Here is a 27,977-nt window from a genome sequence, read left to right on the forward strand (position 1 = left end):
TCTTTTAATGTGGCTAACACAGTTGGATATTTGCTGGCTGACTCTAGCTGTGTTCTCTTCCTCTCTTGTTTTCTTTTTGTTTGATGATGTGGCAAATGACAGTGCTGTTGCCTCAAAGTGACTTCAAAGTCACACCTGCTGGCCTCACCTTATTGAGTTCAGGTGAATTGTGGCATCTACATTGTTCTTCTAATGCAGCCTGGAGCAATCTAATAATTTGCCTTTGGGTCTTACAGACCATGTGGTGTTTACAACCCACCTCTCCATCTTAAATGATCTGACAATCATTGATGAGGTCAGTGCTCTGTGGTTAGCAATGTGTTTATACTAGGTTAATCAGTATGGAATTACCTGTTGCTCACAGCCATTGTCTTTGAAGCCTTGTTTAATCCAAGCAAGAGGATTCTGGAGTATGTAGATTTGTGAATCAAAATTCACAACCTAATTCCAATTTACAAGGAGGAAAAACAGGTTAGAAAACCTATTGTTTATTTATAAATTAATCCTAGGAGATAACTAATGTCTTGCCTTCACCTCATTAGTCCTATATCTGTTAATTCTTTCAATAAAATGTATTTGGAGATGCCTATCCCCATATTTCTCAGGATGACTCTGATCCAGTGTGTCCCACTGCCTCATTAACCTCTCTGCTTACATGATGTATCAGGTCCAGCTCTGTTCCTTTATTCATGCTGCTCCCTCTTTTTGGAATGATCCATCCGTCCTTTCTTCTCAGGTACATTTCAGCCTTGCTTGTGGAGGCATCCAAATACCTAATACTAGTGTTAATGCACACTAGCATTTATGCAGCACATTTTCTGTGGTAGGCATAATACCAGCTCCCCTTACCAGGTAGGTCATTTAAACTTCACAAGCCTTTAAAAGAGTGATTTTTTTTCAAGAAATATATTTGATATCTACTTTACAGATGAAGAAACTGAGTTTAAAACGTGTGAAGCAATTGTATAAAACAATTTTGCAATGAAGCAGAACCAAAGTTTGAACCTAGGACTTCATAATTCTAAAGCCTTTGATTTTTCCATTGCAGATAGAGTAGACAAAGAGGTCTATTAAAGGATTCTAATAAAGGAGTCAATTAACTCTTAACCTTGTACTCACTTGGAACACATTTTATGGCTTTATGACTTCCTTGCTTGGCTTCTTGATTTCCAAATCTTGTTTTCATTGTGCTGTCATCTTACTTCCTACCTCATGGTGCCTTCCCATACCAACAGAAAACTAATTATTTGCCAAGTGTGTGAGAGAGAGCATGGTGGACAGGAAAAGTCTCAGTCCTTCCTGGATAACCTGGTTCAGGTACAATTATCCACTGCACCTATTACATGTCCCTCATCCATGAATCTCTCTCCAGTTAATATCCTATCTCTTCTGTCCCTTAACTTAGAACTGCAAAATCATCCATAGCCAGGACTATATACTTCACCTTATTATTAACTAGTGTCTTTCATTTGTTGTTGAATTATTGGTCATGTCTCTTCAATCAGAGTGTAAATTACTTGTGTGTGGGTATCTTGACTTGTACTTATTTGGCCTTGCCCTGTGGCACCAGCCCGAATGCTAGGCTGATCACTGGCAGTTCTTACATATTGTGATTGAGTGACTAATTGTCTTAATCTTTACATTACAAGTGGACATTACATTATAAGAGAAGTCAAAAAATTAAAAGTTATTCCCCAGAAATGAGTAACATAACTGAATATACTAACTCCTGGTCATAAATCACTTAAAGAAAGATGACATATTTCTCATATAACTATACAAATATCTGGTACTTAATATTTTTCAAAGGGTATTGACAGTTATTTTCTGGATTCATGTAGTGTATTTTCCAGATGAGTACATTTTCTAAAGTAACTGAAGCTTATCTCATTATCCATCAAAAATATATTTTAATGAACAGTTTTGAATGCAAATCCTTAGAAAAAAAGGAGCATACAATTACTGCCTTTTAAAATAGGATGCATGAAATACAGTTAAATTTTCCTTGACTAGTCATTCTACAAAATTTTTTTGAGCATTCACAATGTTCTACCTGTTATGGATAACACTAAAAACATTAGGGATATGAAGTTTAAAAAAAATGTTTTTAAACCATCATAATCCCTGTTCTCAGTGAGTTTATAGTCTCAAGGGGAAGTCAGATGTATAGAAGGGAAAGTTACAACCCAGCCTCTTAAAGCCTGGACAGAAGTAAGGCAGTTGTGTTTTGAGGCCCCAACAGGAGTCAGGAAAGTTTAGCCTAAGAATTGACACCTGTGGTAGTTATGGAAGGTGAGTTAGGATTTAAAGAGGTGTGATAGGGCATTCCAGCAGCAGCAAAGGAGGCACGTTTCAAAAGAATCCAAGAGAATGGTGAATTGGGGAAATGGTGGAATTTTCAGTGTACTTGATGCAGAGCAGCCTGAGACTAGTTCCAGACTTTACAGGAGCGTAAACAATTCACAATGGATCATTTTTCTTCCCTGCTTACAAACCTCCATTGATCCAATATCAGCTACTGAATAAAAGTCTTAGCTTGCTAAAATACAAGAAATGTAAGCAAGCTCAGCCCAGATGAGCAAAACCACGCATTTGACCTGTAGTTGACCACAGATGCATGAGCAAGCTGAGCAAAGATCATTCAAGCTTAGGCTGGATCAGCTGAACCTCCCAGCTGTCTTGTAGACTAACGAATAATACTAAACGGCCACTATTTTAAGCTACTAAGATTTAGGGTAATTTGTAAGTCAGTAATATTTAACTGACAAATTGTATTAGTGTTTTTCAATTCTCTTTTCCTAAAGTAAAATGCCTTTGCTATATTTATTATAAACAGAGAAATGCGAAGATGTAATAGAAACAAATTTTGCTGAGCAAATAGAGCTGTGGTATTGCTTTGAGCTGGCATAGATGCAATTCAATTTAATTTCATTTCTTGTGATAAACTTGGCTCGAAATTTATAACTTATACTACACTATTTGGACATATGTAGATGTAGGCACATATTCATGCTATATATAACACTCAAAAAATTTACCAAATCCTAAAGTTTTTATATCCATGATATTTTTTAAAAATATATTTTTATTTTGGATAATTTCAAGCATAAAAGACACAAAAATAGAGAGAATAACATAATGAAATTCCATGTACCCATCACTAAGCTTCAGTAATTATCAGCATTTTGTATATGTTATTGTTTGTAATAGGCTTTTGTTTTGGTATTTTTTTCTTTTCTTTTGACGATATGAGTGGTGTGCAATGCAACTAAGAACACATTTGCAGTTTGTTCCTGCTTTGCTGAAAAGAAAATTCTTGAAATGACTAACCTCCGTTTGTTGCCAAGTAACTCTTGGCTATGCACGGATAGCAAAAGTAATATAACAGCATTCGCAGCATAATTAGATTTGAATAGCAAGTTTTATTTAAAGAGTGCCTGATCTTATTGCTCATAGGCATGCTTTTCTTTCTTGGGTTTTTTTTCTTTTGGTAGTAATCACGTTTTTAATGACTTGAGATAGACTTTCATTTTATGAAACAAATAGAAAACTGCCATAGGAACTCTTTAGTAAGCTTTTAGACATTGTTGAAGCTGCTTAAAATCCTTTTAGGTAGGACGTTATTATTTGTTAAATAATTGTTTTTATAAAATGACTTCTGCGAAAAAGATAATTCCCAACAGTGTTACTTGGATGAATGATAACAATTAATCTCAACAGGAAAAAGTGATGATGATGTAGGCAAGGAAGTTATAGCTGCTCCATTTGTTGAATAAGTGAATGAATGGAAGTTTAGAGTTCTGTCCTTTTACTGCACCAGAATAGAGAAAACAAAATGCTTTCCTTCCAGTCTGCTTTCCAGATATATTTCTTGGGAAGGAAGGAAATATGAAATGAAAGGAGAGATGGACAGGGAGGGAGGGAGAGGAGAAAAAAGACAGAAAGGAAATGAGGGAAAGGAAGATAGGAGGGAGGGTAAACAGAGAGAAGGGAGGGAAGAAAGGAAGGGAGACAGGCTAATTATTTGGAGGTATATTTCTTTAATCAGTAATGCTGTTAAATATCACAGTCAACCTGTAATTCAACACACAATATTTATATTACTATGATATTGAAATTTCTATAGAAGTTAGCCTAGATTCATAGAATCTCAAAGGAAGCTGTCTCTTAGTGCAACCTTATCATTGACAGAGGTCAAGAAAGTTAACGCAATTGCACAAGGTGAATATATCAATTTTTGAAAAATCTGCTATTATTGTCCCATAAGAAGCTGACCGCCAATGAAGTTTAATTCATCTGGAAGAATGTAGTAATGTAGTAATAGTAGAACTGTTTGTTGAATTTATGTTTCCACATTTTATGCAAAAATGATGTTACTTTTGTTATAAAATGTAATTCTAAAGGACATTGCTAATATTTTATACACTTGATACAAAAATTTTAAATTTTTAGTTCATATTCATAAATCTTGAATTTCAACAGGGAACATGCTTACTAAGGGTCATTTTCTATTTGGTAAAAGTTTTAATGGGATTTCTAGAATGCTGACTTTTTTTTGGTCCACTATCATAACGAGAGCTTCAAATTGTATGTCATCATCAAGTCCTGGTATCATTAATGGGTTCTGCTTATGAGAGCCAATGACAGATATAAACGTCCCTTCTAATTTTAAAAAACGCAGTGTCAGACTTATTCAGATTCTACAGTAAAAGCTTCACTATTGTCAAATACAGGTTAGTCCTAATCAAGTCCGTTGAATTCACACAGACTATTCCATCTCTCTGTTTCCAAATTCTATCAAAATATTATTTCCCCCTAGTCTGCCCCATACCATCAGAAACTCCAGGCAAAACAAGGTGTCTAGTAGAAACCACACTGGAAATCACAAATGTTGAAAAGCAGTCTACAGAAGTGGAAAGCGTGTGACCATAAAATCAGGTGACGTGGGTTCCAATCTTTGCTTCTCTTCTCACTGGCTATTCATTTTGGCTGAAGTTTCTAGATCTTTTCATTGTAGCAAACTGATGGTCAAATGAAATAAGGTAACTACACACCCCAAAATATAATACAAGTGTTAATTTTTCCTACACATATGCATATATGCTTATTTGAAATCTTATATTTATGTTCTTGTGTCTTAAAATCCTTAAATTTATGCTGAGAGTTCCAGCTAACATCATGTCAATTTTACAGTTTGTGAATGAAATTAAGCATAGTGTGCTATGTTGACTTTTCATGATAAATTGAGACATTACATGGGCTACTTTGTTTTTAATCCCTGGCTAGCTCCCTTGAATACTTATTGTCACTTACCAAAAATAAAATATTTTTAGGCTACCTTCTTTTGCTAAATATATTTTCAGTGATTACAAACAACTTCCATATTAAGTGAAGTATAATAGTATTAGGAAGGTTTTGCTGTAAAATAATTCTGTAATATTTCAACAGCTAAATGTTTTAGAATACATTAGAATTATTTCTGCAGTACTGGAATGCTTCTGCTATTCTGCATTGCATGGTTTATTCTATGTCTTTAGAGAAGAACTTCTTAACATTTAGTTGTTTGGGTGGCAGCAAGAGACCTTAGTGGTGGTCATTCTTCCTATGGGGGTTTGGAAGGAGGAAGAGAAGGTTACTCATTCTTTATATAGACTCCCAATTAATTCTTCTCACTTTGGCCTCCCATCTCTCCCCTGCACCCTGTCATACATGGCCTTTCTGGGTACTAAGCCTACACAGAATTTCATGTACCCTCATGGCTTCCTTCATGGCTGCAGTCCATTCTATGATAGCCCAGAATGTAACGTCCTCCATCATTTCATCAATCTCCATGTTTCCAATAGCTTTCTGTCTACCGTAAAATTGAAGTCTCTTGTTCAATTCAGGCTTGAAATATAGGTAATAAAACCACTTTTCATATATGGTTATCATAGGGCATGTTTTTCTCAACCTCAGCTCTATTGTTATCTGGGACCGGATCATTCTTGTGGGGGGCTTTCCAGTGCATTGTAGGAAGTTAGACAGCATCCCTTATCAAGTAGCACCCCCCACCAGTTCTGACAACCTCAGTTGAGAACTGCTGTGAGAGCTATACCAGTGAGTAATTTTGCAAGATTCTGTATCATGAAGAATGTAAATATCTTCTATATTGAAGTACGATATAAGTAAACCAATCCAATATAATCTGGAAGGCCATTAAATTACATTACACTACACTTTGGAAATATAATGTCTTATTATGATATTCCAAGCCAAGCAGAGAATTAAAAATTTTCTGACTTTCAATAGTAACATGGTGCCTTTCGTCTGTTCCACAATTTTCCTTTAATAAGCATTTCCAAGTAGCCTGGGATTTATCATTTTTATTTCTTGAAGACCTTTTATCTACTAATAGAATAAGAAAAAAAAATGATATGCTATGATAATTTTGCTTACTTTCTCATTGCTAGGGAAGAGATACTTTCCCTCACAGGACATATAATTTCTTGGAATTGACTGTTGTCCCTAGGAGCTAATTGGTGACCGTTAATTTTTCCTTGCCTGTCAACAGAAGTGAAAACAGTAGTTGGCATGCTCACCTACTTGATTATAGCTATTACATCAATCAGAATCCTTTTCCTAGGATTCGTCATGATTTCTCTAGATAATTATATATTGTTTCATTTTCCTCACCATTTTATTTGGCTTTAGCCTTGACTGCACACAAATTTATTTAAAATGGTTGAAATCAGTCATGCAATCAGTTAGAATTCATTCCCAGAACATTTATGCAAAATCTACTGCAGCAATTGTTTCAAAAGTAAAATTCAAAAATATTAAACCACTTTTATATATTCAGTCTACCCACACTCTCTTTTGTTTGCCCTCTGTATTTTTCTCAGCTCATGTGGTTAGAGTCAGGGTGTAGTGGGTGACTGAATGTGTTCTGGAATCAGCCATACGTCAGGGTGTGGCAACCAGGGCTGCAGATAATGGAAGCTTGAGCTTAAGAGACAACTTCAGAAGGTGGCAAATGAATAGAGACCCTGAACCCCTACATTAGCTCCATTGTAATTAACTTTTCATTTAATATTCTTGAGTGATTTATTTTAAAAAACAATTATTCAATAAATAGAATCTTTTCATTCTTTATATTACCTGGCAGATTTATCAAGATATTGGAAAGTGATTAAATATAAATTCCATCACTCCTATATTAGAACAGTACTTCATAATAAATATTTTTAAAATAAGGAAAAACTAAATTAAACACCATGATTTTGAATTTGCCAATTGAATATGTTCTACATATCATTGGACAGAAGGAGTACTGGAGAATTGTTCTTAATATCTTAGCTGAGAATGGCCCTGATTCTATTAGTCAGGAATAAGTTCGGGCATATATTTTTTTATTATGTATGACATTAAAGCAAAAGATAGTAGAGGTTAGCCAAAGTTTATCTCATGATAAATGATTATGGCATTAGCCTGAAATATGAAACTTTTTAAGCCATTTTCTCAGTCCTCTGGGGGACCAGAAGAGAAGATGAGTTGTGAATCAGTGGCTCAGTTTTTCAAAATATAAATCAATGATCAATAGCAAAATTCTCTAGTGTCTATGGATACAGGGAGGTGACTGAATTGATTCATAAAAACTTATCTCTTGATTCCTACTATCCCATAAAACTACCCCTCTGATACTGCCCCCCCATATCATTAAATGGCACTGCCATTTGTGCATTTGCTTAAGCCCATAACTGGGTACCCCCCCAAACTTCTAGATTTTCATTTACATTCCACATCAGGTCCTTCAGTCAATTTTGTTAGTTCTACCTACCAAATAAATACTTAAAGGAAAAAATCCTCCCATTTACACCACCAGCACCAATGTACCATCACCTTTCGGTAGACTGCTTCAATCCCCTCCTTACTGGGCTTCCTGCCTCCACTCTGTCTTACTGTCTCCACACTAGTCCATCCTCCCAGACTTGAGCACCAAGGTGCCAGAGTGATACTTCTGGCATATAAATGCTACCAGGGGCTCTCTCCAAAATTCTCCAGGGCATTCTTATTATGTTTGGAATAAAACCCAAGTCTTTTCCGTGTTCTACAAGGCCCTGCCTGAAATGGCTGTCTCTGAACTCATTGCCACTCTTTCCTTATGTCAATATAGCTATGATGACCTGTGCTAGTCTTCAAACATGCTAAGTGCACTCCCATCTCAGGGCCTTTGCACTTGCTCTTCTCTCTGCCTGCTGTAATCTTCTTCCAAGTATTCACATGGCTGGTTTCTTCCCTTCACAGAGATATGTTTCAAATGATCTTCAGAGCAAACTTTCCTGCCCTTCCTCTCTAAAATAACACCTGCATTAGCCTCTTTCTCTTTAGCTGCTTTATTTTTTTATATTACTTATAACCACCTGATATTATATTGTGCATGTCTTCATTTACATGGATATTTTCCTTCTCCCTCTCTGGAAGGCAAGCTCCATGAGAGCAGGAATTTTGTCTGCCTGGCTCACTATTATACTCTCTAGTAACTAGAGAAGTGCCTGGCAAAGAGGAGATATCTTAAAAATATTCGTTGAATAAATGAATGAGCATATTTGTTTTATTTGCATTTAAAGCAACACATCAAACTATTTGGATAAAATGTTAAGTATTTCGATAAAATGTTAAACTAGCCAAATGATTGATTTTCCTGAATACGTGCATTTTGACAGATATGTTAAGAGTTACGTCCTTGGGAGTATTTGCTCTTTCTCTTTGACATGACTCTTAGGTCAAGGTAATCTTGTATATGGTGTTAGTTTGTTCATAAACTGCTCTCACAGCACTTCTCTGCTGAATTGCCTTGCCACTCCTCTCTCTCTCAGGCTTCTAAGGCTCTGTGACTCTGTCATGAGTCACCATAATTGTTTGCAGCAGAAAGGAGAAATTTTGCCAATCCCAGTGCATTAGAGATAAGTGAAAAATAAAGTAGCCCTTTTCCCCCAAATGGCTTCACCTAGTACATGTTGATATTTTCTCCTGTACGTTCATTTTTTTCTCCCAAGGAACATGAGACTGTGTCTACTTTCTATAGCCCTCACAAGCTCTATGCTCCACTATTAGAAACTAATGTTAAAACATTTCAGGCCAAAGAAAGCAGAACTGAAATCCCCTTCTGAGTCATTGGTAATCCGCATTCCCTTGACTTGCTAGGAAAATAGGCAGTTGTTTGTCAACTCATTTAAGTTAAAAAAAGTCACAGACAAAACAAACAAACAAACAAAAAACCCCTTGTAAAATGGAGCATGCTGGTGGGATTGCCACAAAGCATGTTTTATTTTCAGCTGCATAAATCTGTGAATATTATTTTGTGACCAGATTTAGTTGGTAGATTTAAATAGAGTCATAAAGAAATTACCTCTGAGTATAGCACTCATCACGATGCATCATATATATGCTCTCATCTCATACATTCTTATGCATGATTCCATGTCTTATTGATGTTTTTATTTGTAACATAGTACTTATTATCTGTAGGCACTTCGTAAATGCTCTTGTAGTGAATTATGGAGTTATATAATAATTATTTATCTAGATTGTAAGCTCTATGAGAGTTAAAAGCTGTGTTTTGTTTACCTTTGCGTCCTTCACAATCCCAGTACATTGCTTGCATATCTAAAAGTCTTCAAAATATTTTTGTTGAATTGCATTCTTGAAGATAGATCAGTTCTCCTGCTGTGGAAACTAGTGGGGGAAATAGTAATTATTCTTAAAATCAGGATCTAAATGCCTTTTGAGCCCTTAGCTAAACATTCAGTTCATTATTTCACAAACAATAATATTTTTCTTATTGGGCTATATAGAATGCTAAATGCTGTTGTCCTAAACTTTGATGGGTATCATTAGAACAGACCTATTTTCCATGTACTATATCCAGGCACTTAATCTGTTATCCTATTTAATTCTCATACCAAGCCATAAGGGAAAACTATTTATGTCACATTTATATATAAGGAGACTGAGACTCAGAGACTAAATAACTTCTCCAACTTGCCAAACCAACAAGGCAGAGTCAGGAATTATTAGGCCCATATCTCCCTGAAGGCTAAGTGTACGATCTTTCTTACTCTACCATAATGCTTCTAAGAAACAAAGCAGAGAAGGTATTACTTAAAATAGATTTTGAAAATTGTCTATGGTTTTGAAAGAACAGATTTTGTGGTAAGATGATTATAGATATCCAAGAAGTATTGAGTATTCTCAATAGTATTTTAGGGACTAAAATTACATTTTAGAAGAGTGACCAGTCAACAGAGAAAGGTACGCTCATCCTAAATATCTATCTCACATTTTTCTCCTCTTTAAGAACATTAGAAAATGTCAAGAATACTGGCCTCATTACCCTGGTCTGTTCTCACTTTTGTTTTTGGCAGACAGGATCCTATTTTTCACTGTTCCATAACCCAAGTGTACATGGAATGGGGAAAAGAGGGAGAGACTGCATCCCTTCATGATTAGTTAGGGAACCTTAACATACGTAAAGAATCAATCCTGTACACAGCTTCATGTATGCTGACTTCTAGATGTTTCTCTAACTGGCAGCTGGTAAGCAAAACAAATGTCCTTAAAATTCTGCTTCTACTCTGCAAAACATTTCTGTCAATTGGGACATATTAATAACTCTGTAACAGGGGCCGGCCTAGTGGCACAGTGGTTAAGTGCGCACGTTCCGCTTCCATGGCCTGGGGTTCGCCAGTTCTGATCCCGGATCCAGAAATGGCACCACTTGGCAACCCATGCTGTGGTATGCAATGAGAAACCTGTCTTCAAGATGCTTGATAGTAAACTCTTAGATCTGTAGGCTGATAATTGATAAATTGATGATAGTACAGAGCAGAAATGTATGGAAGCTTAAAAATCCAAGAGTATATATGCAAATTAACAATAAGTACTATAAAATGTAATGGATAATAGTAACGAGGGGTTTTGACTAAATGGAAAGTATCATTTAAAAATATTATCTTGGATACTTATATGCATGTTTGAATGCGCAGTTTGTGCTCATTCAATGCCACATTGCTATCCCATTTATAGAAATGTGTATAAGAAATACTTAATCTAATTATTAAGTTATGGGTTTCGAGGCAATGTGATCCAGGGTATGGAAACTAGGAATGGGATTAAGAAGAATGTGAGTACATTATGCAAAAAAAATCTTTGGAATCTGTGATACATATATCATGTGTAGCTTTAATTAACACAGAGAAAATGTAGGGTACCTTTTAAAAAGGAAAAGAAGGTGCAAATTGAAAATATCTGGTGAAGCATAGTCACACGTTCTTAAGGACTGACCAATCCTGATTCTGTACTTCCACAGCCTCATGTGACTGTCAATTTAGAAGTATTATGTTTGACTCCTATAATCTAATAGCTTTTCAGCTCGCCTAAAGGTACTACCTGCAATATGTAAGTCATTACTTGGTGGAATGCTTTGACACACTACTCTGAGAATGAAAAATATTTGAGAAAACAAACTATATTCTATCCTTCAGTCCGTGCAGCATAACTATAAGTCTGTATTATTATTATTGTTTTTCAGCCCCTCTGACTGATAAGCCACCCAAGCTTTTGTATCCTGTGGAAAGTAAACTGACGATTCAGGAGACTCAGCTGGGTGAGTAATTCCTTAATTTTAGTTAATACGCTTTTCTCAATACATTCTGACAGTTAATAAGTCTAGACTGTAACCTGATGTAGTATTCTGAGCTAAGCCCATGTGTATTTCAAGGGAGCAAAATTAGAAAATACTAGCTAACATGGCCCATTCCACCCCCTGGACTTCCTGCATTAGGACCACGCTGGACATATGGATGTAAAAACTCATGTGTTATTTAGTTATTGGGAAATGAGACAGACTGAAGGATTTACTGATGCTATTATATTGTCATTTGATAAGGATGGAATTGGTTTTAAAACAGGCAATATGGAACTATTTGACATCCATTAATACATTAAAATACAATTTTTGAAAATTGAGGGGGAAGATGCAGATTCATTAAAATAAATGTCACCATTATAGTTAAAAATCATTTTTATTTAATCAAATATAATGGACATTATGCTGGCTAAGTTATGGATAATATGTTAATAAAATATGAGCAAGTGGCTTTTGGTTAAAGGACTAATAGGTTTGGGACATAAGAACATGGACAGAATATGCTTTGATAAAAATATCCAGTTGTCCACAAATCAGAATTCTAACATACTTATCTTAAAGTCTATAATTTCTGAGTCTAATTTATCTATATTCAGTTTTACCAAATTATGTAAAATTCCTCCTTCTTAATTATAAATATATATAGCACATTGGGTTATATTCTTCTCACTTTTATTTTTATTTGAAATATAGTGCACATTTATATATTATAAACTTCAGTAGAAAATTCTTTGTTTTTAGTAGTTTGATATAAGAGTGTCAAAAGTATGATTTTAACCATAATTTGTATTTGTTAAGGATTTTTTCTTGCATTCACCGTTTGAGAGTAAAACTGCATTTACTGTATACAACTAAAAAAGAATCAATAGCACATGCCTTAAGTTACCAGTGTTATTATTGTTCCTGAAGTGAGAAGTTGGATTAAAATTGTAAATCTGTTTCAAAATGAAGATTACAGATGTGATAATCTTTACTAATAGTATATCCAAACTTATAGTGCAGAACAATATGATGATAGCTGTACAGTCTGTAAAATTATTGTAGTCAATGAATTTGTAATATTGGAAATACTTATATTTACTAATTTTGAGGCATGAACATATATGCAGGGTTTATACAAGTCAGGATATTAATATGCTTCTTTGATGCTAAACCCAGGCCTTTGGATTAATGCCATATACATGCAAGTGGTATTATAACATGGAAGTGGTCATTATTTTGAGATGGAAGGCTACAAGCAACATTAAAGCTATGCTATATATGAAACAAACACCAAGTAAACTGGAGACGTCAACCTGGGATTTGGATTCTTTTCAACAACTTTTGTTTTGTTTTATTTTCTGATTCCAGTTCTTAGTGTATAGAAAAAGTCATTTGCTAGTTAGAGAAATTTACCTTAATCTTTGAATTTTTGAGCAACAGTTGATTTGAAATAACTACCTTGCTAATGTTGTTACTACAATATGCAATAGTATTGGAGTAGGTGAATGGCTGATTGCAAAAGATAAGTGAAAACAGGAAAAATATTAAAAACAAACAACAAAAAAGAATCAAGACACCTAAAATATATTTGTTTTCTATAATATGTACTTCGATTTTTCACCTCCTTGGGGATTTAGTTTTTGCCCTTTCCAGATTTGAAAACGCTACCAATTTCAACAAGCTCAAAATGGGATATAAAATCCTAAAAAAGGGGGACTGAGTGAAGAGTCATGGAGTGGGAATAGTGATGAGGACCAGGATCAGTGATGAGGAGCCTGTAAGTGGCACCTACTCTTATGAGAAGGTGAGACTCTCCAACAGAGTTTCATTGGCCAAGAGCTCAGGTATCTGAATCAACATTGTCCTAAATTGAGAGTTGACCACAAAGGATAATAACTCCTACATAAATTACGTTATAAGAACAATCATCAGAAATTATGCAAAGCTGAGTAGATACATGTCTGGTGACCTAACTTGAACATCGTAGCTAAGTTATGCACACACCAATCTGGCCTTGGTAACTGTAAATCCATCAGTTCTCCAGTTTTTCTGAAAATATATAAAACTCAATAATAATGACTTAGATAAAATCATAAAATGTATGGATTTGTCTTCATCTCCAAATTCTCCTTTCTCTGCCATTTGCTGGCCATGCCTACCTTTCCCCTTCCACATCCCATATGTCTTCCTTTTCTTCTAATTCTTTCATCTTCTCAAAACTAGAAAAATTCTGATAATGATCATTTAAACTGTTTCAGTGTAGAAAGCGAAAGTCAAACTACTTAGGAAAAAATAATATAACAGTAACTAAATTCATATAAAATATGTAAATGGTGGGTTTGAATTTCAATCAATATGTGATCCTAACCTACCATTCACATTGGAAGTGGTATCTGTGTGTTACTTCTAAATGTGATAAAGAGAACCTTGTCCCTTTTAAGTAACTTTCAGGCATCAGCAAATATATGGACAGCACTTTCTTGGGCAAAAGGCCCAGAAATCACACTGTACAATTCTGAAGGTCAATCCAGGAGGTGAGTCTTACTTAGTTCTTTCAGGCAGCTGTAGTCAAGGGAATCAAAAGACAGACACCATTGTCTTGCTGAGCTTGAGCCCTGAGGATGTCAATCAGAGATGTGTCCTTCTCGTTATGGCCAGAAGCCCTTTTTCAGAACCTTCCAAAACAGAGGATGGTATATTCCATCATTACTAGTCTTTCAAGGAGTAGAAATCCATCCCACCTAGTGAGACATTATACCTTACAATTTTGAATTTACTGAAAATTATCATTAATTACTCATCTAAGCATGGGTATCACTTTATTTAAATTTTGGTTTTTCCTTTAAAAATTAATTATACAGTTGGTAGAAATTTGGGGAAAATACAGAAAAGATTCTTGTCTCTTACACTTTACATTGTAAAAACATTCTTCTCCTGTTAAATATTCTTAGAAAATACAATTTTGTGTGTGTGTGGAAGGAAGACTGGCCCTGAGCTAACATCTGTTGCCAACATTCCTCTTCTTCCTTGAGGGATATTGTCCCTGAGCTAACATCTGTGCCAGTCTTCCTCTGTTTTGTATGTGGGGCACTGCCACCACAGAATGGCTTGATGAGCAGTGTGTAGGTCCACGCCTGGGATCCAAACCTGCAAACCCCAGGCCACCGAAGCAGAGCACGCTAACTTCACTACACCACTGGGCTGGCCCCAGAAAATAGAGTTTTAATGGCTTCATGATATCTATATGAATGTCCTATAGTTTCATATACATTGCTGTAAATTTTGATTTTTCCAAATTCCATTATCATAAATAAGGAAGTGATGATCTTTACTGTATATTTTCCCTGACTTTATAATTATTTCAGGAGGACAGATTCCTAAAAGGAAAAACACTGGATGAAAGGAAATAATTTTTTTAAAGTTTCTTGCTACATATTTTCAGAATTCTTACAAGAGAAGTTGTAAAAACTCTCACCAGAAATGTATGATGAATATAATAACTTTTTAATCTTTGATAAAATTAATAAATTGATCTTTGTAATATAGAGTTCTTGAAGGAAAAATCACTTTCCTTTGATTCATAATCACTTCTTCCTCCTCCCTCTTACTTCTTTCTCTCTCTTCAACCATTGAGTACAAGTGGCCTCTCTTTTTTCTGGGGGTTATCCACATTTGGAGGGTTTCAAATAAATCTAATCTATTTAAATAAATGTCTATGGTTGACGAAAAATAGAAACCTAATTGACTCTATAGGTCTCTATCCGTTTTCTTCTCTTGCTTTCCTAACGTTCAACTGAGAGCTTCCCCTGGATTCTGTTTCTTAATAAAGTGCACAGTAATTTTGTTTGGTACTCTGGGCACAGGGAATGTCAATAAATAGTAATTGATAATAAGGTGTACATACAACAAAGGGCACACATCTCCAAATTTTTTGCAAGAGAAAATAATGAGACTGAACTGAATAAGCTGCCCCATAGTGCTCTTATTTTTCTTTAATATTTACTGTCATTTAAGTTTGTTAAAAAGGAAACACTTACATATCTGAGAGAGTAACAAGGATTTACCAGATGTTAACATGTAGAGGAAACTGGTTGATGACAATATTGAAACCTCAAATTTTTAAACATCTGTTCTGGCAAAGAGACACACATACAGGCATACCTCGTTTTATTGAGCTTTGCTTTATTGCACTTGCAGATACTGCATTTTTTTTTTTTTTTACATATGGAAGGCAACACTGAAAACAATTATATTTCTGGCAACACTACAATCGAGCATTTATTGGTGCAGTTTTTCCAAGCAGCGTTTGCTTACTTCATGTCCCTGTGTCAGATTTTGGTAATTCTTGTAATATTTCAAACTTTTCCTTATTATTATACTTGTTATTGTAATCTGCGATCAGTAATATTTTTTTTAAGATTTTATTTTTCCTTTTTCTCCCCAAAGCCCCCCAGTACATAGTTGTGTATTTTTAGTTGTGGGGCCTTCTAGTTGTAGCATGTGGGATGCCACCTCAGCATGGCTTGATGAGTGGTGCCATGTCTGTGCCCAGGATGCAAACTGGCGAAACTCTGGGCTGCCAAAGCAGAGCATGTGAACTCAACCACTCGGCCACAGGGCTGGCCCCCTGCGATCAGTAATCTTGATGTTACTATTGTAATTGTTTTGGGACTCCCCGAACTGTACCCATATAAGACAGTGAACTTAATCGATAAACGTTGTATACGTTCTGACTGCTCCACTGACGGGCCATTCCCCTGCCTCTCTCCTTCTCCTCGGGCCTACCAATTCCCTGAAATACAACAATATGGAAATTAGGCCAATTAATAACCCTGCAATGGCCTCTGAGTGTTCAACTGAAAGGAAGAGTCACACATCTCTCACTTTAAATCAAAAGCTAGAAATGATTAAGCTCAGTGAGGAAGGCATGTCCCAGGCCGAGATAAGACAAAAGCTAGGCCTCTTTTGCCAAACAGCCAACTTGTGAGTACAAAGGAAAAGTTCTTGAAGGAAATTAAAAGCTACTCCAGTGAACCCAGGAGTGATAAGAAAGCACAACAGCCTTATTGCTGATGTGGAGAAAGTTTTAGTGGTCTGGATAGAAGATCAAAGCAGCCACAACGTTCCCTTAAGCCAAAGCCTAATCCAGAGCAAGGCCCTACGTCTCTTCAGTTCTGTGAAGGCTGAGAGAGGTGAGGAAGCTGCAGAAGAAAAGTTTGAAGCTAGCAGAGGTTGGTTCTGAGGTTTAAGGAAAGAAGCCGTCTCTATAACATAAAAGTGCAGGGTGAAGCAGCAAGTGCTGATGTAGAAGCTGAAGCAAGTTCTCCAGAAGATCTAGCTAAGATAATTAATAAAGGTGACCACACTAAACAACAGATTTTCAGTGTAGACAAAACAGCCTTATATTGGAAGAAGATGCCATCTAGGACTTTCATAGCTAGAGAGGAGAAGTCAGTGCCTGGCTTCAAAGATTCAAAGGACAAGCTGACTGTCTTGTTAGGGGCTAATGCAGCTGGTGACTTTAAGTTGAAGCCAATGCTCATTTACCATTCCAAAAATCCTAAGGACCTTAAGAATTATGCTAAATCTACTCTGCCTGTGCTCTGTAAATGAAACAACAAAGCCTAGATGATAGCACATCTGTTGACAACATGGTTTATTGAGTATTTTAAGCCTACTGTTGGGACCCACTGCTCAGGTAAAAAGATTCCTTTCAAAATATTATAGTTCATTGATGATGCACCTGGTCACCCACAAGCTCTGATGGAGATGTACAATGAGATGAATGTTGTTTTCATGCCTGCTAACACAACATCCATTCTGTAGCCCATGAAATCAAGGTTTCATTTCAACTTTCAAGTCTTTCGTGATTCATGGAAAGAGATCAAAATATCAACATTAACAAGAGTTTGAAAGAAGTTGATTCCAACCCTCATGAATGATTTTGAGGGGTTCAAGACTTCAGTGGAGGAAGTAACTGCAGATGTAGTGGAAAGAACAAGAGAACTAGAATTAGAAGTGAAGCCTGAAGATGTGACTGAATTGATGCAATATCATGATAAATCTTTAAGGAATAAGGAGTTGCTTCTTATGGATGGGCAAAGAAAATGATTTCTTGAGATGGATTCTACTTCTGGTGAAGATGCTATGAAGATTGTTGAAATGACAGCAAAGGACTTAGAATATTACATAAACCTAGTTGAAAAAGCAGTGGCAGGGTTTTAGAGGATTGACTCCAAATTTGAAAGAAGTTCTACTGTGGGTAAAACGCTATCAAACAGCATTGCATGCTACAGAGAAATCTTTTGTGAAAGGAAGAGTCAATAGATGTGGCAGACTTCATCATTGTCTTATGTTGAGAAATTTCCACAGCCACTCCCACCTTCAGCACCTATCCCTCTGATCAGTCAGCAGCCATCAGCAAAGAGATTACAATTTCTGAAGACTCAGATGATGGTTAGCATTTATTAGCAATAAAGTATCTTTTAAGTTATGCACATTGTTTTTTAGACATAATGCTGTTACACACTCACTAGACTACAGTATAGTGTAAACATAACTTTTATATGCACTAGGAAGCCAAAAAATTCATGTGACTCCGCTATTGTGATATTCACTTTATTGCAGTGGTCTGGAACCAAACCCGCAATATCTCTGAGGTATGCTTGTATATGTAACTTTATCCAATTTAACTGTGGGCTAACTAAAGTAAAATATAATGCTAGAACTTAACTAGCACACCTTGCCCTATTATACCATACTACAGTTTGCAGAATTTTAAAGTTCAAGTAGGCTGAGGGGAAAATGTCCATGCATTATGTAGAGAGCCTGATTGATATTTTTATAGGAAAACTCCTTGTCATGAAAATTATATGTTTAATTTACTGTGTTGCTAAAATAATTAGTTATTGAAACATACTCTACCTTAATACTTTATATGTTCTAGAGCTGTGTGTATAAATATATTGTGCATGGAATGCATTTTATAACAAATATGCTAGTTGAATTTTTAATCCAAGGAGACCCCAGAGAGGATTATTTTATGGAGTGAAAAATAGCCTCTAACATTTGCTGTCTAGGTCTATATTTTTATAGCTGTTATTTTCCTGAAACAAAACACCTTTTCTGAATAGTTACTACTCCATCTTACTAAAATTGGGAAGCCTCTTTTTGTCCATTCTTGGGTAGAGAAATACTTAATTTCAATACCCTAGAAACAAGCGATTCTGGTGTTAAATTTGATACCTAATTCTGCAAGTGGCAAAGAATACTGTTGATGCTACAAAACCGTTTGTTGCTGAGTTGTGCAAGTGATGCAAATATGACCTTCCTTTCCAGAGGTAGGGAAGTCCATGTTGTCTCGGTTTTTCCATCCACAATTACTCTTTCAGTTGTCAGTTGTCGTGAGCAAATATAATGCCATTGACTTTGGTTTTACTGCACCATAGGGATTGTACAAGACATATTTTCTCTGACAAACTCGTATAAAAACCCATAAAACTTCCCTTTCACTCTGGATAAAAGCATTCGTATCCAAAGTCCAAGTTTTAGATGAAAAATGATGTACTTGTTGCCCACTTAAGAGAGACATGTAGATCAGCATAGTTCTACTGCCTGAAATAAAGCTTCTGAGACATAAATTAGAGCTTCTGGACAAATAGGCACCATAATTAAAGCATGTGAAGACAAATACAGACTGGTATTATAATTATTTAAACTGATGGTGTTCAGTTCTACTCAATCCAAATTTATTGTGCCGTGATAAATGAAAGTAATAAGTCTTGACAGCTGTAGTAGTCTGATATGTTACTTTTGAAATAAAAAATGCCTTAAAATTGTCATTCTAAACTGAAGAGGAACGTTTTTCGTATTAGTATTTAGTTAATATTTCACATCCTTAAACAAATGATAAATCAATAAATGGAAGATAGTATTAGTATTCTTACATCATTATATGACCTAACTTTATATGAATCTCACAGATTCTCAAAATCAAAGTCTTTGTTTAGTGATAGGCAGGAGGAATAGGTTGGAAAAAATGCAACTTTACATATCTGCTTTTAAAGTTGCTGTCTAAGTGGAAGTCGAACTTCCTTCGTTAAATGCTCAAGGCCTAGTGCTAGGACCGGCTCGCAACTCAGAGAAACATGGAGATGGGGATTAGAACAGCTCCAATGGGCCATTGATATTTGAGGGTTTGGAAGCCAGTTGAAACACTTGTTAAAATGCCTTAAAAACTAGAATAGAGACTATGTAAGTGAGTCTGCTTGTTCTTACTCTGGAAAAGGACCAGAAGGGAGAGAGGTGGGAAGAAAAAAATGGTCCAAGAAACAGTGTTGTCACAAAACCCATGCAGAGAGTCCTTTGAAACTCCCTACTCCTAGTCTAGTTATGGTCTTGTTTGTTGGACACCGACACAAATCATGCAGATTGTTCTTTTGCTACAGCTCTAAGAGTACTATCTTATTTGTTGTTAGCCAGCTAAGAAACTAGATTTGTGTAACTCTTCACAATTCTAGATTTAGGAACATCATGAAGTGGAGTGAAGACTTGACATCAAGTCAACTCTTTCTCTTTAACTGATGAGAAAACAGAGAGCAAAAATGGCTACATATTTTTATATCACATAATTTACAAAAACAAACGTCGTCATCATCATTTTCTTCTTCTTCCTCTTCTTTTATTATTTTGGTTATAATAAAGAGGCAGCATATGACAGTGGTTCAAGGTTCAGATCATTCTGTCAGACAGACCTAGGTGACAGTCCAGTTCTGTCACTTACTACTGCTGTATCCTTGAACAAACAGCCTTCATTTTTCTTCTTTTTTTTTTTCTGCTTTATCTCCCCAAATCCTCCCTGGTACATAGTTGTATGTCTTAGTTGCAGATCCTTCTAGTTGTGGCATATGGAACGCCACCTCAACGTGGCCTGACGAGCGGTGCCATGTCCGCCGCGCCCAGGATCCGAACCCTGGGCCGCCGCAGCGGAGCGTGCGAACTTAACCCCTCGGCCACGCGACCGGCCCCAGCCTTCACTTTTCTAATCAATAAAAAAGACACTATGATAACACCTACCTCTATGGAGTTAACTGGGTATTTAATGAGATAATGCATGTAAAGATTAGTACATTTCCTGGTACAAATTAAGTAGTCAATACATGCTTGCTGCTGGTAATTGGGATATTTTAATGCTATATATAGGATGCTGTATATAGAAGATTCCTGAAATCCATTTTGAATGTCAATGATTGTTTGATCATGCTTACATTTTTACTAAAACGTCATACTGTGGTAGCATACCTGAGCGTCGTTACAGATTGGATAATATTTTAGAAAATTAATCTCCATCTATATGCATAGTAATGTGTATAGACAGAAATTGTTATGCATATGCATACTATATACATACTAAACTTTTCTAGTTAAATGAGACTTTATCTTAAAGAAATTATTGATTTTAGATTACTTATTTGACAAGTCTATCCAAATGCATACAGTAAGTACATAGTTATAACAGAAGAAAATGATTCCCATCCTTTAAAAAAAATGAACATGTGGGGCCGGCCCAGTGGCACAGCAGTTAAGTTCTCATGTTCTGCTTTGGCAGCCCAGGGTTTGCTGGTTCAGATCCCGGGTGCAGACCTACGCACTGCTTATCAAGCTATGCTGTGGCAGGCATCCCACATATAAAGTAGAGGAAGATGGTCACAGATGTTAGCTCAGGGCCAGTCTTCCTCAGCAAAAAGAGGAGGATTGGCAGCAGATGTTAGCTCAGGGCTAGGCTAATCTTCCTCAAAACAACAAAAAAAATGAACATGTAATGGACAGTATGCCACGTGAATTTATAAATGACCACCAAGAAGAAAGTAAGAATGAAAAAAGGTATTTTTCTAAAGAAATTCAGATATAATATTTTTTAAGACAGGGACATGAGGATGATTTTACAAAACAAAGCATCAAACCATTATGCCTGTCAAGTTCCTCCTGAAGGTTTTGGTGATAGTGATATTCATTTTATAGAAAAACACTACTTTTCCTCTGACAAGCACTGTTATCACAAAGCTTTCTCAGTCGTTCTTAACGATTGAAGTTTACTAGCATAGAAAAATGCAGTGAGTATCCTTTGTTAACAAGAACTCCTTCTGAATTTGCAAAGTAAATGCCAATTTATCAGAAATAAACCTATCAAAGGACATTATGGTGTAGAATATGGAAAGAGGTTTCAGGATAAGAGTATGCACCACATGACTGATGTTCATTAAAATAGAAACTATAAAAAGACCCACATCATTTAAAATTTGAATATAAAGAGAGATGTTCTTCCATAAATTTCCTCTTGAATTTTGGCTAAATAACTGAGCATGCCTAAATTATATGCAGACTCTTCATGAAAGATAACTTGTGCTTGAATACAATTATGAAAATAGGATGCCAGTATTTTATGGTTTAATGTTAAAACACTTAGCATTTCAGTCATACCTTACTCCAGCAACTTACTATCTTCCTCCAGATTTGTGGGTAAATTGAATCATCATAATTTCAGAGAATTTTCCCTTCATTTTTGATTGATCTTTAATTAGTAGTGGCTTAACATGTCAGTTTTAAGAGGCTGTGTCCCCTAGTCTCTCTTAAGCAGCTAATGATCAATGAAAGATTTATATGCACAAGGGAAATTTGCTATTTAAAGAATCTCTGTGGTGAATAATTTTATATAAGAATCCTTTTGCAATTGAATCATCACCCCTATAACTTTTCTCTGTGGTAGTACAGATTTTTACATTTTCATAAGATGTATTTCTTCAATATGAAACTGCAAATGGTATTTCTAACTAACCCAGATAAAGGATCATCCACCCATCGCTTCAATATGACTTTCTCTTGTCTGTCAGTGGAAACTGATGTCCCCATTGTGACTTTTTCCCTCCCTCCCCTGAAGAAATATCAAATTTTATTCACCAGCTTCATAATCAACAGCATTTCATTTTAATCTAATTCTTCGAAAATCAATGTGGTAGGGTAGAATATCTCATCCAATTATGACAAAACAGTTTATTTTCATAAGGGATACACTTTGAAGGCCATTATACTATCTTATCTGCCTTGATTTTGTTGTAATGTATCCTAATATAATGATTGCCCATTGTGTCATTTGTTTTTCCATAGCTATAGCTATTCTTATTTCCAAGTTTTGATGGAGCATTTTGTATTTTGATTCTTCTCAAATTTATATGGCCCTTTTCATTACATCATTCTGCTGATCCCTTCTGTGTTGATATGTAGTTAATAATGTTTTTCTTTTTAATATGAAAGTATACACAATGACATTTGATTTGTTACTTTATGAATGCCTAAACATATGCTCCAAAGTATTCCAGATAAGCCCAATGCATGGAGTATCCAGAAGGTTTTAAAACGTGCGCTTCACAGCAAACTCTCATGGAGAGGCCTCTTTTCCAGTTCACGACACACAAGCTCAATGTTACTTTCTCAGAAACACTAAAGATTTTTTAAAATTTCTATTTAAAATTTTTAAAATCTAGTTACAGTGTATATTATCTATTGAATAGTAAAAAAAAGAAAAGAAAAGCCCTAGAAAGAGTTTTTATTTTCCAAAATTCGTTTGTGTTGAAGTAAGTCTTGGGCCAGTGGTCTGGTCAGAAGATACCTCCCACTTAATGCTTAGCATTCCAAGAGAGTCAGTAATTCCCTCTCTCCTCCCACTTCCCCTCAATGGTCTTCTCTTTAAACTTACAGGCAGGCTACAGGCTTTCTCACTCTCAGAGAATTTTTGTTTGTAGTTTAATAAAAGCACAGCACCCACTTTAGACTTGCCTGCCAAAGAATTGTGTTTATAGAAACTTGGCAGCTCTTTGAGTAGGAAGAGAGCAAAGGAAAGTGCATTGCTTTTCTGGAAAAATTAAATCAAATGCATCCTGTCACATCAAGCCATCACTAGAAATACGATACTTACAACATGACAAGTTCTAGGAAAATTTGAGATTATTACCACAAATATTCAGTAAGAAGCCATTATGTGATATAGCTTAGGGAAAGTTCAGTAAAAGTATTTTTGTTTTCTCCTCTTAAAAAGAAAGTTTAGCGTTGCTGATGAACGTGTATTTCTGATTTGATAATGTCAATTATCTTGGCAACTTTAAGACTTTTAATTCATCGATTAAATTTTTTAATGTTTTCTGAATAATGTACCTAATTTTGGCTAAAATTACTTGGAATGTAATTAGACTATTATTATATATTCTGCTTATTATGTGTAGCTTGTTTATAAGTAGTATGAACATTTGCTTCAGAATTTCTGTTACGTTATATTTATAAAAAGATTTATACCAAGATATCTTTCTTAGATATAAATGTAATTTGTGATCATTATTTTTTTGAAAACAAAAGCCCTTCTCAATCTCCCATGAGTAATATATTTTCACTCCAATGCTGTTTATTAGGATTTGGTACTAATTAGAGAGTGGGCATAACATTTTTATATAAATGTTAAGAGATAAATAAAATCTGTGAATTTTATGTTAGATGAATACATGAGCTATTAGCTTCAGGGGAAGTTAAGTATCACAGAGAACATCAGTTATTATATGTGAAACAAGTGTTAAATCAAGAGGAAGTTCTACTGTTGACAGATTCCAGGACAGACAGGCCTTTATTTTCTTTCAGTGACTATTTACATGCATGAAATAAAATAGAGAACTGAGGCAAGTAGATAAACAATTTAGGGGGAAAGTAATCCAAAAAGGTTTATTTTTTGTCTCCAATAGATGGCTATTTCAAGCAAAAGTTAATTTGAGGGATTTTTTCTGATCCACTTCCTGTGCCTGGACAATTTCCACTTGAAGAATCACAGGTTCTGATATTTCATCGTCAGGGTTCTGATCACAAGTGACAAACCACTTAAAAGGCAGGAGCAGTGCTGGCCTCAAGGACAACTGGAATAATGCTCGGATTTCTCTCTTTTTCTTCTCTGCTTCTCTCTGCAAGTCATCGTGTTTTATAGAGGCAGAGCACGGCAGGGGGCTGGGGGAGCAGACAGGGTGAGGACAGTGCTTTGCCTAGTTCTTCTAACTGGGAGGAAAAGTGGAATTTGGAACTCTAGCTCGTGCTGGAGATTCCCTGAGGAGGAATCCTGATTGGCCTAGCTTAGGTTACAGATCTAAATTTTAAACATACTACTGTGGCATCAGAGGTGAGAAGCGTTGGCTCAGTGGCTGTTGGATCCTCTCTCTCCTGTGGTGAGGAAGCCTGTATGTTTTTGGGAATACATGAATGTGTGTCTGTGTTGAGATGGGGCTTATACCAGATGAAGGTGGGGAAAAAGCAATAGTTATTACAGAGGCTATGTTTTCATGTTCAATATTTATTTTCTTTAAAGTCCTTGGTTAATCCACATCTTATTAATTTAGCTATCATCTTTATTATGTCTCTTCATTAGCTTAGTGGGGTAAAAATTAGCCAGCCTGATGTCTTTGAGTACAGTCTTTCTCAGACTGAAAACTCTTCCTTGCCTCTTGTCTCAACCGGTACTGACACCCCTTCTGTATCTGAAGTATATTCTCAGCTCCGCCTACATTCATCTCATCACCATCTCTGTATGTTATCTCTCAACCTTGAACCTAATGTCAACTGCAAACCTAATGTCAGATTCTCAGCTGTTAAAGACATTTTCAGGTAAAAGGAATGATTCCTGAAAAGATAGAAATGCTACAGCATTGGCTTTAAAGTCAAGTTCATGTAATATAAATGAGTAAAGTAAGGCCAGGTGTAATGCAATAAAGACGGGTGGGGACCACAGTGAAGTGGGGAACATATGTCCTACTTAAAGGCATTCAAATTCATTTTTTATACCATATGGGCCAAATAAAACATGTGTGGTGTGTAGTTTTAGTCTAATGGCCTCAGTGTCTGATTCGTTTGTTGGTAGATCCAGTGTTCACACCACCAAATACAGTTGCACTGTGGAGCCTCCTTAAAAATCATGATTTACAGTAGGATCTGGATTCAGAATGGCTATCATGGAATATGAATCTGTTCCATCATGCTATAAGTTGGAACATGCTACAGACTGATTTGTAACACTTTTGGAACAACTAATGTAATAAGATCTATCATCCAAGAATCAAGGAGTTCAGAGTAACATAGTTAATTATGAGAGGAGAATCACCTCATCAGGTGATACAAGAATCATGGAAGTAGAATCAAATGGGAAAATTCCCTTTAGCAATCTGGCCTCACAGAGAAATAATTATGCCTATTTTGCTATCACAGACTTGCTAACTTAATAAAAGTAGAAACTTCTGTTAACAATCCCAGCAGACATTTTTACTTACTACTCTCTCTACAAATTTTCCTTGGATTTATCTCTGCTAAAGGACCCATACTTGAGAATGGGCATTACCTAGTTTATTTGCAAAGTGCATCAAGAAAAGGATGGACATAGGGGCCAGCCCCCTGGCACAGTGGTTAAGCTCAGCACATTCCGCTTCAGCAGTCCGGGTTTGTGGGTTCGGATCCCAGGCACGGACCTATACCACTCAGCCATGCTGTGGCAGTGGCCCACATATAAGGTAGAGGAAGACTGGCACAGATGTCAGCTCAGGGCTAATCTTCCTCAAGCAAAACACGAGGATGATTGGCAACTGATGTTAGCTCAGGGCTAATCTTCCTCAGGAAAAAAAAAAAGATGAACTATAGGATCCATGATTATCCTTGCCTTATTAGTTAGAACCTACAGGTAGTGGCTTTCATGAATTTAATGCAATCAGCATTCCTATCTATAATCATCAGAGTCAAGAGTTGGGGCAACTGAGAGTAGAAATCCTATAATGGGCATTAGAATTTTTAGTCAAAAATACCAAAAATTAAAACAAAATCCGTTTGTTAGACTCTCAGTTTATTCTGGTTAGAAAACTATCTTTGTAAATTGGAATAATTCTGGATTCACTGCTTAAAAATATTATGTTTGCCTGTTGCCTTGAAGATTAAATCCATTCCCTTCACCAACTGAGCCCATTTTCTCTTCATAGTTTCATTTACCCTCCTACTAAGCCCACACCATATGCCAGGCACTCTTGACCATACCACGGACTATCCCGGCTCTATCCTTTACACATGCAATGCCTGCCATCTGGAATTCCTTCTCCTGCTTCTATCCCTTGTACCTATCAAATTTTAAGATGCACCTCAATGTCAGCATTATGAAGCCTTCCCTGACTCCACTCCCACTAGGCAGAATTAAATAACACTTCTCAAGTGCTAGGAAGTCTCTTTTTCACACTTTCATTAGAGCATTTTTCTTATCATTTGGTGTACATATCATTGTGTGTCAATTTCCCTTACTGCACTTGAAACTCTTAGAGAATGGACTACAATGTTTTCACCTTGACATCCCTAATATGTAGGTCAATACCTGATACACAAAAATATATGAATGAAAAAATCATGTGGCATTCACTCAATACTCATAAATAAAAACCAACATTTATAACTCCCCCTTTTCACTAGCTATATACTACAGAATAACAGAATAAACCACACTGAAACTGTTGGTTTTGATTTGATTGCCTTGTATGATTGAAGATCCTTCTTCATGGATGAGGGAGACAGATAAAGAAGGCCCCAGGGGTCTGGCTGAGCTGTGAAGATCTAACTAGGAAACCCAGCAATAAATCAAATCCAGATCAGACAGAGAAGGAAAGATCAGATGGCTATTGAAGGTCAACAGAGCAGTAGGTTGAGTTTAGAGAAATAAATAGGGGTTAAAAGAACAGTTACTTATCACAGTTCAGCCAGGAAACTGATCAAGGTTAGAGGATTAACTGGCATCTTGAATCTAGGGCAGATCTCTGAAATTTAGTCAAGTAGACTCCATAATCTCAGGGGCCCAAAATGAGAAATGGGCTCACTAGTTCTATTTACTACTTTGTTATTGAATGTCTACTGGGCACAAGCTCTGCTAAAAGCTACATAGATAGATAGATAGATAGATAGATAAAGTAGATAGGAGCCTGTCCACAAAGACTTCATATTACAATCTTGGTTAACCTCAAGGATGATCCTTGTTCCTCAAGAAGAGGCCAAGACTTTCTGTCCTTGTTTATAGTTTCAGCCATGAGTGAATGTCAGCTCTCATTCAAATGAGCTTTTCAAACAACCAGAAAGCCAAGGCCCTGTAGGTACAGCTTTCCTTGATTAATGATCATATCTGTCTTTGCTCTTGGAGTGTCTTACATTTGCAAGGCATTTTCATGTATTGTCTCACTTCATCTTTTCAATAGTCTTTGATGTTTGT

At 36.0% G+C, this 27,977-nt stretch overlaps 1 protein-coding gene across 1 annotated transcript in view; it reads left to right on the top strand.

Moving 5' to 3' along the window:
- IL1RAPL1 (interleukin 1 receptor accessory protein like 1) overlaps positions 1–27,977 on the top strand; it is a 1,280,310-nt gene that overhangs the window by 977,720 nt on the left and 274,613 nt on the right. Inside the window, exon 6 of the mRNA XM_070502686.1 lies at positions 11,570–11,644. Within this exon, the coding sequence (XP_070358787.1) occupies positions 11,570–11,644 (75 nt within the window). The remainder of the gene's footprint in view (positions 1–11,569; positions 11,645–27,977) is intronic.

This window comes from Equus asinus, chromosome X (genome assembly GCF_041296235.1).
Source record: "Equus asinus isolate D_3611 breed Donkey chromosome X, EquAss-T2T_v2, whole genome shotgun sequence".
NCBI classification, from domain to species: domain Eukaryota; kingdom Metazoa; phylum Chordata; class Mammalia; order Perissodactyla; family Equidae; genus Equus; species Equus asinus.